The 13715-nt window shown below is 41.9% G+C and overlaps 1 protein-coding gene across 2 annotated transcripts in view; it reads left to right on the forward strand.

Moving 5' to 3' along the window:
* The window catches only part of LRRN2 (leucine rich repeat neuronal 2), a 198083-nt gene extending 192352 nt beyond the window's left edge, over positions 1-5731 (forward strand). For both annotated transcript variants that reach the window (XM_020797139.3, XM_078391900.1), the window contains one exon: positions 2194-5731. In XM_020797139.3, coding sequence (XP_020652798.3) covers positions 2459-4609 — 2151 coding nt within the window. In that variant the 5' untranslated portion in view covers positions 2194-2458 and the 3' untranslated portion in view covers positions 4610-5731. The remainder of the gene's footprint in view (positions 1-2193) is intronic.
* Positions 5732-13715: the final 7984 nt, after the last annotated feature.

Below are 13715 nucleotides of genomic sequence, written 5' to 3' on the forward strand. Positions count from 1 at the left end.
GAGCCTATTCATAAGGGAATCTAAGCGCATATTTGAGTCTGGAATGTGTCTCTTGTGGAGGTCATAAATATGACTTAGAAGGAGATGAAGAAAGTCATTTTTAGAACTGAGTCATCTTCACTCTCTTCTCACACAGTGTCTTGCAGAACTTCCAGAATTATCGCAGAAATGCTGTGAAGAAGAGAACAGAGTATTAATTGGCCACATCATGATTTTGCAAAGGAAGACATGTTTCTTTTTAGCAGGAGGTTTCTCTCTGATTAAGCTGCCAGCCGAATAACCTGAAGACTTAGTCATGCGCTGGCAATAGAGACCTTGGCCTAAACCCAATTGTAGTCAGACCCTTGAATCTATGGAATTTACACCAGTGTCAATTTGCTGTTCAGCAGTTGGTTCAAAGTGTGATCATGTGGGGAAACAGGCCACAATCTGGAGTGGTCCAATGTGATATTTTCCCTGGTGATCACGCAATGCACAGGGAAATGGGGCCGGGCTGCAGTGATTCCCCAGCAGAGAGGTCATGTTAAGGGAGATAGTTCCTATCAAAGCAACGCTTTCTGATGTGATCAAGCACACACCTTTGCAGCTATCTGATCACATCCTCTGTGGGTCTATCTAACTGAGAACAGAACTGTGTCTGTGTCTGTGCCTGTATGTATTTGGGAACAAAACAAGGAGGGGAGAAAAGTCCTCTTCTTCAATGATAGAGGCTAATGCTATACTGTACATGCATATCAACTCTCTTCTTTATTGTGGGAATACACTGAATGAAGAACCATGCCTACCTTTCAGTGGATTGTACAAATCATCCCTGGGGTCCTTATCATGCATTAACTTTAATGGGCGGTGGGGATGCCACAAAGACTCGCTTCAGCCATTACAGCAGACAGTTAAAGTAGCTTTACTATGGTTAGAGCAATAACTAAAGAGGCATTTGGTGGATGCCTGGCAAAGCAAAATCAGAAGCTATGGTCTGAAGTAGGTTTAGATATGGCTTTGTGTGCTGCCTTAATTGACTAACAAGTGCCTCATATCCTAGATCTCTGACAAAATTGCCTGGAGGCCACTATGCTTAGAAGGCTACCAATGTTTTCTGAAATACCATTCATGTGTAGACCTTTCCTGAAAAAAATCTTTGGTGTCCCAGAAAGAAGAAAGACAGTTCATAGGATAAGGACCTCTAGGATCCATATAACCAATTATCCTGTCAAAGAAAGACTAATACCTGAACAACGTAGCACCAAGAACTTCCTAGTTTGAAGTTTTGACATAGCAGAACAAAGATCCCTATGTGATGTGTCTTTGTAGATTTCACCTTCAAGTGTATTGATTGATTGATTGACAGACTGATTGATTGATTGATTGATTGATATACTGCCTCATTAGTACAAACACTACTCTTGTTTACAGGTTAAAACTTAAAACCCACAAGACCCCACCTAACAACACACATTCCAAAGCAATATGGTGATAGATATAAATAACCCTATAAAATCTGAAAATTATACCAAAAAATTAACAGCATCCAGGGAATTCAGTTGTTAAAGGCAGCTTTAAATAATTCTGTCTTTAGCAGTTTTCTGAAGATAAGAAGGAAAGAAGTGTGCCATATCTCTGTTGGCAACTTCTTCCAGAGATTAGAGCAATGATTCCTTGCGGTTGCCTTTTTGGCCCGCCTAGGTCTGTCCATTTTTAACATCATGGATTGAGAGGAGTGGATGGAACAGGTAGCAGATTTCTGGGAGAGGCATTCCAAGAAGTCTTAAACCATTAAGAACTTTAGAGGTCATAAGCAGCACCTTGAATTAAGCATGGAAACTGTCAGGGAGCCATGAAGGCCCATTGACTCTTGGGAAGATGGCAAGGCATGGGGAGATGGTAAGATTGTGATTTTTTTTTTTTTTTTACCTATAGTACTGGGAAGTCCGGTCTTTGCCTCCTGTCCTATATGTGTTTTCAAATGTTTCTGAAGAGTGAATGCTTCTTTCAGCAAAAGAATTCATGATGGGTCTTCACAAAATTTAAGACCATGACAGAATCCCTACCAGTTCCAAGTTCTGTCTTGTTTCTTCTGCCATGCATATGGTACCTCTGAACAAAATCATGCTAATGCTGTACTAAGCTTTGTCTTATTTGTGTTGCTCCTTGTGCATTTTGTGTCTCACTCAACATTCTTTGTTTCATTTATTCCAGGCAAAGTCTTCAGAAGAAGCCTCAACAATGCAAGCAACAGAAAGAATGAATCAGTTATGGAGGAAGAAAAGAAGAAGCTCTGATTAAAGAGAGATGTGCTACTTGACCCATTATGACCTCTTCAATTAAGGAAACATCTTATCCCTATCACTGCATCTTCCCTCAGGATTAATAACAGCTGTGAAAGCATCTACGGGTACCAGGGCAGGAGCTACTTGCTGTCTGCTCTTGCCCCTTTCTGCACTTTGCCCATGGTGAGATCCAAATGTGTCCTGTAAAAGCTTTCACCTTGCATGGAAGTTGGATTTGCCAGTTGAAAATGAGACACTTCCAACTGAACTTGCTTCTCATCTGTATGGCAGCCACCACTGCAATTCCTGTTGTACCTTGGAAGGTCAAATGTCCACTGCAGTGTGTCTGCCAAATCAGGCCATGGTACACACCCAGGTCTGTGTACAGAGAGGCAGCCACAGTTGACTGTAATGATTTGTTCATCTCCACAGTGCCTGAAAGCTTGCCAGTAGGGACACAGATCCTTCTCTTGCAAAGCAACAATATTGCCAAGGTTGAGCAAAGTGAACTTGACTATCTGAGAAACCTGACTGAGCTTGATTTGTCACAGAACAGTTTCTCTGACATTTTGGACCTCAGCCTGAGGAACATGCCCCAGTTGCTGAGTCTCCATCTGGAAGAGAATCAGCTGGCTGAACTTCCTGATAATGGCTTCATGGGCTTGGTTAATCTCCAGGAGCTTTATCTTAACCACAATCAAATACGCAGGATCTCACCACAAGCCTTCTTAGGCCTTGGAAACCTACTTCGGCTCCACCTCAACTCCAACTTGCTGAGGACAGTTGACAGCCGCTGGTTCCAAGTACTTCCCAGTCTGGAGATCCTCATGATTGGAGGTAACAAAGTAGATGCAATTTTGGATATGAACTTCAGGCCACTGTCAAATCTGAGGAGTCTGGTTCTGGCTGGAATGAACCTGAAAGAGATTTCAGATTATGCGCTAGTAGGTCTAAAAAGTTTGGAGAGTCTGTCTTTCTATGACAACAAACTGGTCAATGTCCCCAAACGTGCACTACAGCAAGTCCCTGGTCTTAAATTTTTGGATCTTAACAAAAACCCACTTCAGAGAGTTAAGCAGAGTGATTTCACCAATATGCTGCACCTCAAGGAATTGGGACTCAACAACATGGAAGAACTGGTTTCCATCGATAAGTTTGCCTTGATCAACTTGCCTGAACTGACCAAACTGGATGTGACCAACAACCCTAAACTGTCCTATATCCACCCTAATGCTTTCCACCATCTTCCCCAGATGGAGACCCTCATGCTCAATAACAATGCCCTCAGTGCCTTGCATAAGCAGACACTGGAGTCTCTCCCCAATTTGCAGGAGATCAGCATCCATAGTAACCCCATCCGCTGTGACTGTGTCATCCGCTGGGTCAACAGTACAGAGAACCGCATACGCTTCATCGAACCTCAATCTACGTTATGTGCTGAGCCTCCAGACCTCAAGAGAAAGCACATCCGTGATGTCCCTTTCAGGGAAATGTCTGACAGGTGCTTACCACTCATCTCTGACAAAAGCTTTCCTTCCAATATAGAGGTGGTGGAAAGTGAGGATATTGCTCTCCACTGCAGGGCTCTGGCAGAACCAGAACCAGAGATTTACTGGGTCACCCCATCAGGTCTCAAATTGATGCCCTACTCAGAAGATGGAAAGTACAGAGTGTATCCTGAAGGGACACTGGAGATCCATAAAGTGACACCACAAGAGGCTGGGCTCTACACATGTATAGCCCAAAACCTCATTGGTGCTGATACGAAGAGCATCAGTCTGGTGGTCAATAGTTCTTTCCCTTTCAGTGAGGATGTGCTAAAACTGCTACTGAAGGAAGTACAGGCATATCACATCCTGGTTGCCTGGAAACCTCACCTCAACACGGTTTCTTCCAACCTCACATGGTCCAGCTTTGACCCCAGTTTGGACATGATGAGCATGGCCCGTATCCCCACAGGCACGCATGTCTACAACATCACGCGACTGCACCACAGTACAGAATATTGGGCTTGCCTTCATGTGTCCTTTGCAGACTTGCCAAGCAAAGTAGCCTGTGTAAACGCCAGGACTAAAGAGGCTCCATACCAACATTTGGAAAGGAGGCAAGGGATCCTCATGGTGTTGTCTCTCTGCATTCTGTTGCTGTGTCTTAGCCTTATAGGCAACTACGGCTTGGGTTCTTTCAAGCCACAAGCTGGGAGTCAGGGGATCTGCATGCCATGGAAAACAGGCTCATCTTCAGTGCGAGTTGTATACCCAGCTTTCATCAAACACTGGGATCAAGGGAGAAAGACAGAGACACTCCTAACTGTGGAGGTGCAAGCAACACCACTGGAGTCTTAAAGGTTGTTGACTGATACATTTTTCCCCCAGGGAGGGTAAACAAGAAGATCTGGTGGATTTGTGTTTATATTACCAAATATAAAATATTGATGGGGGAAATGTTCAACCACAAAAAACGCTAAGCATAGATTATGGAGGGGACAAAAGTGTGGTGTGTCTGTTATCCATCCAAGCCACCATTTTGGTCAAACAAATTATCCTTTATGTCAAGATAAACAATCTATTTTTTATGAAAGGAAGATTCTTGCAGAGACATTCAGTATCCAGAATAGATAGCATGAGCTAAAAGTAAAAGGCTTGGAATCTCAAAATCCCTCTGTTCCTTTCAGACAGCCCATGGATCCTCTGGCAGCCTTTGACCAATGTACTTTTTGTTCAGCAAATTGCTGATCTCTTGGAAATCTTTTTTTAAAAAGCCTGTCCCTTTGGGGTTACCTTTGTGCACAGAGGTGTATTGCCATGAAGAATCTTGAACCAAATCCAAACAGCCTTGTCTTGTGAACACTGCAATTTTCGCCTCCTGAGGATCACCTCCAGGCAGGTGAAACAGAAGGGAAAGCAATCTTACACAGATGAGGAATCACAAGTAACAATAATGATCCTCAAAACAATGAATGCGTCTTTGAATCAATTAGCAATGTCAGTAAGCAAAACTGGATTGGATTCCAGCCTAAGAGCTTAATTTCAAGGCTATTTTGTAAACTTTTGTGAATAATGTTTAAAAAAAAAAAAGGAAGAGGGAGGGTGAAGAAAATCCTGCTTTTCTGTTTTTTTGTATAAAAAAAGAAAGAAAGTGAGAAAGAAAAAAATCCTTTGTATACCAATCTACCATAGCTAGAAGACTTTATGCTAGGTCAGCATTGCTTCAGCTATAGGGTGGGCAGTGCAGGGAAGATGGGAGGGGGTAAACTTTGATGTAGGAAAGGTTTCAAAGAGTAGGATTCTCTTTGTTTTTGAAGTGGCTGATCTCCATGCTGCATAACTCAAAAGACCCCTGGAGACAAGAGGAAATGGAGAGGGCCAGGAGTTGAAGAAACTGGGAGAGGATAAATATTCCATTTTCTAACTCTGTCATCACCTCTTTGTCTCTGATAAGCCAATTAAAATTGCAAATGAAATATATGGCCAGTATGCTTTTCCTTGTCCTTAGTTTCACAAAGTCAAAAGTGTGACATTGAGTCCTAGGGAGGGATGGGGTGCTGGTACCACAGTAGAAGCAGATGGCTGCTCAATTCTCACCTAACGAAAAGGGCTTAGACAGACACACCAACAGGTGGAACTGAAGAAAGCAGTAGAGAAGGAATGGTGTCCGCAAAGGTTTGTCAATGATTTATCAGGAATTCCAGCTCTGATCCTCTCATGGCCATACTGTCTGATGGATTCTGGGAGTTAGAGTGTGGTGGGGAAAGTTACAAGGGTAATTCTGGTATTGAGGTTTCAGAAGAGGTAGCCATGTTAGTCTGTGCAAGCATCTCAGGTAGAAACAGAAAAGAAATAAAACTTTAAAAAGACAAGAACATTGTGGCACCTTAAAGACTAAGTGCTATATTTTAATGTGAGATTTTGTGGAACAAATCCACTTCCTCAGATATAAAAGTGAGGTTACATGGCAAATTTTTATACATTTATCCATGGCATCAAAATACAGAGACAGTGGTTGCTTGGTTGCTTGGTTAGTAGACATAAGTTGAAAATTGTGTGAGTCAATTTGGCATTTCACACCTGGTAATGACTTCTGCTTGACATCCAGATCTTTTTCATTGAAGCTTTGTACTGTAAAAAGACAACAGTGGCTAGTGGGTAAAGGAACCCCTGGCATAGAATAACAACAATAGAAACGGCCTGCTCTTGCAGAAGAAGTGAAAGATGGCTTCATCTGCCACCTAGCCACATATCACAGTGGGACCAGAAACTCCTGTGCTCTTAATTCTTATTCCCTCTTTCTCTTATCTAAAGGATTCTGGCTAGTTGTTAACTCCTGGTGTTCCAGTGGGAAATGTGACAATAAAAACTATGTGGGGCATTTTGTGTTTAAAACAGAAACAACATAATACAACTCTGGTAGACTTAACTCCAAAGCTTGGCAAGTACATGAAGAATAGATTACTTCCTACAATATCAACACATAAACTATGATTCAGTAAACAAGTCTGTATATCAAACCTATAGAGTGAAACACACTGGCTTAAAAGTGGTTATGTGACGACAAAGAGAAGTATTTAATCTAGTGATGGTACATTTTTATTGTGTAAAACAAAGTATGGCCTAAATAATTTGTGTCTACAGCAAGTTTTGGCCCTAGGTTTATCAAATGTTGTGGCAGCCAGGAAAGTCTCTCCAAGGAAAAGTGAGTGATGCCATCCTAGGAGAGCTGGCTGCTCAGGGAGTATTTTACACAACGCATGTGCCCAACACCATCCTGAGGTACATCCCAATTGCTATAATCCTACACAGGGCATACAGAGGCTGTGGAGTGGTAACCATCATAAACTTTTCACCCCAAGCAGGCAATAAAGAAGTGAATAACAAACAATATATGGGGGGAAGTTAAGACTGGAATTCACTTCTTTCCATGGCTATGGGGCTATCTGAAGTAACGGATACCTTCTACAGTATGGGAACTCAGGGAAGCTCAGGCCAGGAACAAACACTGCAGTAAGGACTAGTCACACTGACAGCACTGCCATTGGCAGTGCCTGTGTGTGGCTAAGGAATGTGAAACTGTGTTGCTGTGCATATCAAGGACCCAAATTTTATAATTACAAAAGACACTGGTTGATGGCAAAGAGATGCTATGGCATGGGGTTGCAGGTATTTGCAGAAGCTTTAGAAAAGTAAGGGCATGGTTGCACTAAAATAAAATAAAACCCAGCATTGCCATAGCTATAGGGAGACACTCTTGCTGCTGACACATCATCCTGGAGCCACTTTTGAGGTTTTTGTCTTGTGTCCACCCATCCTTGTGCTGACTGCCCCTCACAGCCATACACTGCCACCGCCACCACACACCCTCCATTGACTGACATGGGTGGCAGAGACAAAAGCCATGTCCTTCTGCTGTGGTGTGATTTTTTATTTTTTTTTTCAAACTTAGATAGCGCTAGATCAGTGTTACAGATTTTTTAAAAATTAAACCTATCTGATTAAAGGTTTACCCTTTCACCCCCTTCTCCTGCCTTCCTCAGCCAGAAGCCAGCTGCCCCAGTTGCTCCATGACCCTGGAGGAAGAGAGGAAGAGCAGGCAGGTCAGTAGGGATTAAAGTGATTTTTTATGGCCCCTCATCATGTTTTCACATTTGTTTTATTAGTTTTAATTTTTTTTCAAACTGGGATAGCAGTAGATCAGTATTAGAGATAGAATACACACATACATACATACATACATACATACATACATACATACATACATACATACATACAGACAGACAGACAGACAGACAGACAGACAGACAGACAGACAGACAGACAGATTGACTATAAGTTACCCTGCAGCCTGGAAACCTGTGATCCTGGCATCCAATCCAATACTTGACAAACCCCACAGACACAATTTACTCTGACACAGGTGAACACACATGCCAAAACAATTCAAAATAAATCATGTTAATAATTGAGTTAAAATAAACAAGCCCCTATGGTGTTTTTTCTTTTAAAAAAACTTCACTTTCTGAACAAACAAAAAAAGCCATGCTCCCCAGGCAAAAAAAAATGTGCATCATTTAAACAGATTTTTTTTCATTGATTTCAAACATGCTAGGAGTACAAAAACCCAGGAGTATTTTGATGTGTAAATGCACTTTAAGTTGCCCTGCCAGGACTCATCTATGCTGAAAATCAATTTTAGAGGGATTGTGCATTCCACTCTTTTTACTTACAAACCTGATCTGGTTTTATCAATTTAAAAAAAAAACTGAAGTGCCAGCGGGAAAATTCCAGGCTGTTTCCAGCAGTAATCATCTAATGCAAAATATGCTGCATTAGCATGTTTTTAATGCCAGAGACTAATGCAAAAGATGTGCCAGAGTGCTGTAAACATAAGGATGCCAATTCCTTTGACAAAGACGGGCTTTGGCCCTGGAGCAGCTCAGAAAGAGGAGGAAAAACCAACACAAATGGATTTCCCACGTGATGTTTGTAAGCCTGGTGCAGGTGATGACAGCAAACAACTTAGCAGTGCTCAAGGCATATGGTAGAAAGGGAGTCATTAAAAATTAAAACAGCAGGGGAAACACAGTCTCAGCTACCATGGAATCCACATGATCAGCTACACTTTCCCTCTTCTTGGTAAAGGAAAATAACTTGTTCAATTTCAGAAGCCTAATTCCTGCACTTTTAGATTCAGAGGCCTCCCCCTATCTGGAGGAGAAAGGGTCTCCTCGCTCCTGCTTCATGGATTGACATCAGTCCACAGTCAGGCTTGGTTCAATCTGAGGTCACAGTGGAACTTTATTTGTCTATTATTGTAATTTTTTTCTTTAGTGATCACTGGGAAATCCAAAGCAAAGGTGTGACATTCTTTAGATAAGGATGAGGTGGGATAGGTGGAGTGGTTCTAGATTGTACGCTTTGGGTTGTGCAAAAGCATTATGTTCCAAAAGGAGGAACTCTAGGCCAGGTCAGATATTAAACTCCAACTGCAATCTAGCTCAGTATGTGGAAAGCAATGAATATACGCAGCTCTTCCACCTCATGGCAAGCCCAGAGACTAATGCATACTATGTGCACACTTTTTCCCTTTTCCCCAACTATTTTTCCCCAGCTCCTTTTCCCCAACTATTGGGCCATGTTTAGGAAGAAACAGCATTCAAATCAGTCTTCTGCCTCCATAATTTTCAGGCACCAAAACAGAGTAGCACCTTTGACTTCCATGAAAATATAGCTTGGTTGATTTAAGTCAATGTCTAGAAGCAGTGTTGCCACCACGTCATCTCCCCTTAGAAATATTACCTCTACAAAAACTAACATGGATCAGACAAACTGTGAATTCTTTGCTCAACTCACCTGAATGTAAAATCAAGAGGGAGCAAAGGTTAAAGTTCAAAGTAGACGTGATGGAAAATGTCCAACTCTAAGATGGTAGACTAATTTTCCCCCCAGCAAAGCCAGTCATTCCTGAGCAGGTAGGCATGCAAATGAAGCCTTCATTTACCTCCTGGTGGCCATTTGCAAAATAAAACCAGCTAATTTGCAAAATGTGGAAATAAGAAAAGCTCATGCAAAGAAAACTGATTGATTTGTTTTGCTATAGGGAGCACGACATATAAATGCACAGCTAACCAACTCTTGTAGCTTAATGCTAACTCTTAAACTTTCTCAGAAGTGGAGAAAATAGGGAATCAGTCTCAAGTTTTGGGCATCTGCCACTGCAGTTCTTCTCTTTCCCACAGAAAGCAAGCTTCTTCCTGTTTGGCTGTCCTTTACAAACACAGCTGTATTTAGCTGGGGACATAATTTCTCAATAGCAGAGGCAAGAATACAAGATAGTTCTTCAAGCTTTTGTTTTCATGGACTTTCCTGATGGCTTCTGAACATTTGCTCTTGGCAGTCATGGTGTCACTGAATACAGTATTTACTCTTCTGTTTAAATTTAATCATGTGCTTTAGCTCCATTGAGTAAATGGGGCTTAATTTCCATGTTTAAATTAAATGCATGCTTAAGTAACTTCCTAAATGAGGACTGCTGTCATCATGAAACAAGTCTCCTTTGATCTAAAGTACCCTTTCAAAGGAGTTACTCAGGGGCATGGAGGATCAGCACTGCCTTTTTCATCTTATGCCATTTAATACTGCATTCCCAAACGTCATAATTCTAAAATCTGGTGACAAGTCTAGACTGAATATGCAGCGTATTAGAACAGAAAAGTCCTCATGTTTGTGGAGTTCAGCTCATATGCAGCAGAACTGGATCTTTACATTTCAGGGGGAAAATGAAGTAAAAACAGTGGGAATGGGGCAGGATCAAGATTATGAAGTCCAGTCTGAAATTCCCTGTTGGCACCACTGAGGGTACTGGCATCCCCATCAGGTAGAGGAGAGGCCAGTCACTCTTGTTGTACCTCTTCATCTTCAGGCTGGGTGTCTCTGTTTCCTGTTAGGCAAGGAAGGATGAGGAGCTGGGGCAGGGCAACCAGAACCTTTCTGCTATCACATATCCAGGCTTGTGTTCCAGTTCTGGTAACACCATTGATAACAAAACAGAGAGAAATCCTCAAAAGAGAGACATCTGTGGCCATACAAAAGATACTAGAACAGGAATAGACTCTTCCAAAGATGAAATGAAGTAGGTATGTTATTACTAAAGGACTAATCTTGTAATGTCCTGGGGAAAAAAACTTACATGCTTTCTGGCTTAGATCTAGAGCCAATAGCTATTAATATAATAGTACAGAAGTTTTGGGGAGGTTGCATCCATGGGCCACCTGACATCAGTGGTGGGACCACTGATACCATTGCCTCCAACGCAGCTTAGTCACAAGCCAACCTCAGCCATTCACAGACCTCCCCAAATAGAGGGGGATCAGATTTCCTCTCAGGGAAGAGATAGTGTGAGCAATGCCTCTACTGAACTGAGCACTCAGGAAGTCACACTGAAGTTTTTAAAAGACTCAGAAGCATGCTTTGCTCCTTCCATGCTTTTCTTAATTGGGAAAAGGGAGGGGGGAATGAAGCAGGGCTGGAAATTCCTACAGTAATCACCAATGATTGGAAATAATACCTAGTTTTCCCTTCCTGCTGTAAGGTCAATAGGCTAGATAAGACTATTTCAAGCTCTGCAGCTTTTAGTCCTGGTTTACTGACAGTCCAGTGCTTTCAGATTTGCCATAATGTTTAATATTTAAACAACTAAATGGTTATTGTTTACAAACACAGTGGTGCCTCATAAGACGATGTTAATTCGTTCCGCGAAAATCGCTGTCTTGCAAAAACATTGTCTTGCGGAACACGGTTCCCCATTGGAATGCACTGAAAACTATTTAATTCATTCCAATGGGGGGGGGAATCGTTGTCTTGCGAAAATCGTCCATAGAAAATATCATTTTGTGAAACGCGGTTCCCCATTGGAATGCATCGAAATCTATTTAATGCGTTCCAATGGGGGGAAAATTGTCGTCTTGTGAAAGTCATCCATAGGAAAAACCATCTTGCGAAGCACAACAGCAATAACAAAAAAACATTGTTTTGCAGATTAATCATCCCGTGAGGCAATCGTCTTGCAAGGCACCACTGTAAATAAAGCTCTCATTAGGTAACTGAAAGTGCAAAATAGCCATAACAAATGAACAAACTGTTCACTCTCAGAAAGGATGCCAAGCACACACCAGAAAGAAGGAAAAATGGGGAGCAGTAATTTTCAACTGACTCCCAGAAAGAACTGAAGGTCCTTTGAAAATTCCATATATGCTCACCAGATTGTCAATGTGCTTGAGAAAAACAATTTCCCTGCCCTTTGTTGGTCTTTTACCCCACACTGTTATGCACCTGAAGAAGAATGTTGAGGATATTTGGAGATTTTGTTTCATTTTACATGAAGCAACGATGAGGCTGCAAAAGTGTAAGACGCACACAGAGATAACTGTATATAGCTTAGAACAGCATTTCTCCAATTCTGTGCCCTCCAGATGTCATTGGTTGACTACGATGTCTATCATCCCCAGCCACCAGGGCCACTGATATGTAGGGTACATCACTGAGGGAGGGCTGACCTGGAAGTATTGAGCCCTACCTTACAATTCCCTGTTATACACAGTTTGACAATGTACAAGCACAGACTTTTTCAGTTGTTGTAAAACAGGTAGACAATGGTTCCTGCAAGTAGAAAGTCTGAATGGTATTGGAGGACCAGAGCGACTACAGGAGATGGAGATATTAAAAAGATATTCGAAACAGTCTGAAATGATTACATCAAACAAAAATGTACAAATGTGGTCAATATTTAGAGATGCTAGTGCTGACCATAACATGTCCCACTGTAAGGCAGTTTTAATGCTTTAACATTCTTCCTAAGTGTGTAAAAGGTCCCTTATTAATCAGTGAAATGATGCCATTTGCTCCTTTCCTTTCTCCTTTGTCAAATTAAATGAGCCACTTTCAACTCTGTTCAGTTCATCGAGTGCAGGCTGGGAATATGACACACACTGTTTTCTGAACTGCTCTAACTTTGTAGGCGGTTGGAAAGGAAATGGCCATCATTTCTGTTAATGTGGACTGCGCATCAGCTGCTTGGTTATTGCATTAATCCACACTTAAGGGCTGCCTTTCGTCCCAGGAAATCTGTCAGGGATCTTGCAACGGTGACGGGCATGGTGAGCGCCATCTTACACTCATTCTCTCATTCTTTCAAACACACACATACATCATTCATACATATACACCTATCTTTTCTCCTTCCCCTATTCAAGCATTCTCTTCTCCAACTACTTCAGCATACAGTCATGAAGCAGAACTGGATATAGTTCCACTCCTGATGATCCACACAGCATGTGTGTGCATCCCAACTGTCAGGTGTGGATGCTTGATGGTGGGATGTTATATTGTGTGTAACATGGGGGGGGGATTTAAATGGTATGTCCCCATTCCTTGCTCATGAGGTAAGACAAATAGATCAAAATGCACCTGAGTAGGTTTCTCTTTTGTTCTCTCTCCCCAATCTCCATGCCTTGCCCTTTTCTATTTTCTTTGCATCCTGCCACGTCAGTCCCACAGCCTAACTCTGCAGCTAAATGAATAAATAAATAAATAAAATAGGAGATGAGATGCTTCTTTTGGCACAAATGAAAGCTTTCTTAAAAACCCTGTTGCGTTGTTGCTGTTATGTGCCGTCAAATCACCTCAACTTATAGTGACTCTATGAATGAGAGATTTCCAACATGTCCTGTCCCCAGCTGCCCTGCTCGGCTCCTGAAGACTCAAGGCTGTGGAGTTAGCCCATCTTCTATTTGAACTTCCTCTTTTCCTGCTGCCTTCTACCTTTCCCAGCATTATTGTCTTTTCCGGAGAATCCTGCCTTCTCATGATGTTCCCAATTTGGACAGCCTCAGTTTCAACATCAAAATAGGAATCATCAAATATAAGGAGGGAGACAACAATTTTCATGGGAGTCACAATG

The sequence above is a fragment of the Pogona vitticeps genome, chromosome 4 (genome assembly GCF_051106095.1).
Source record: "Pogona vitticeps strain Pit_001003342236 chromosome 4, PviZW2.1, whole genome shotgun sequence".
Lineage (NCBI taxonomy): Eukaryota > Metazoa > Chordata > Lepidosauria > Squamata > Agamidae > Pogona > Pogona vitticeps.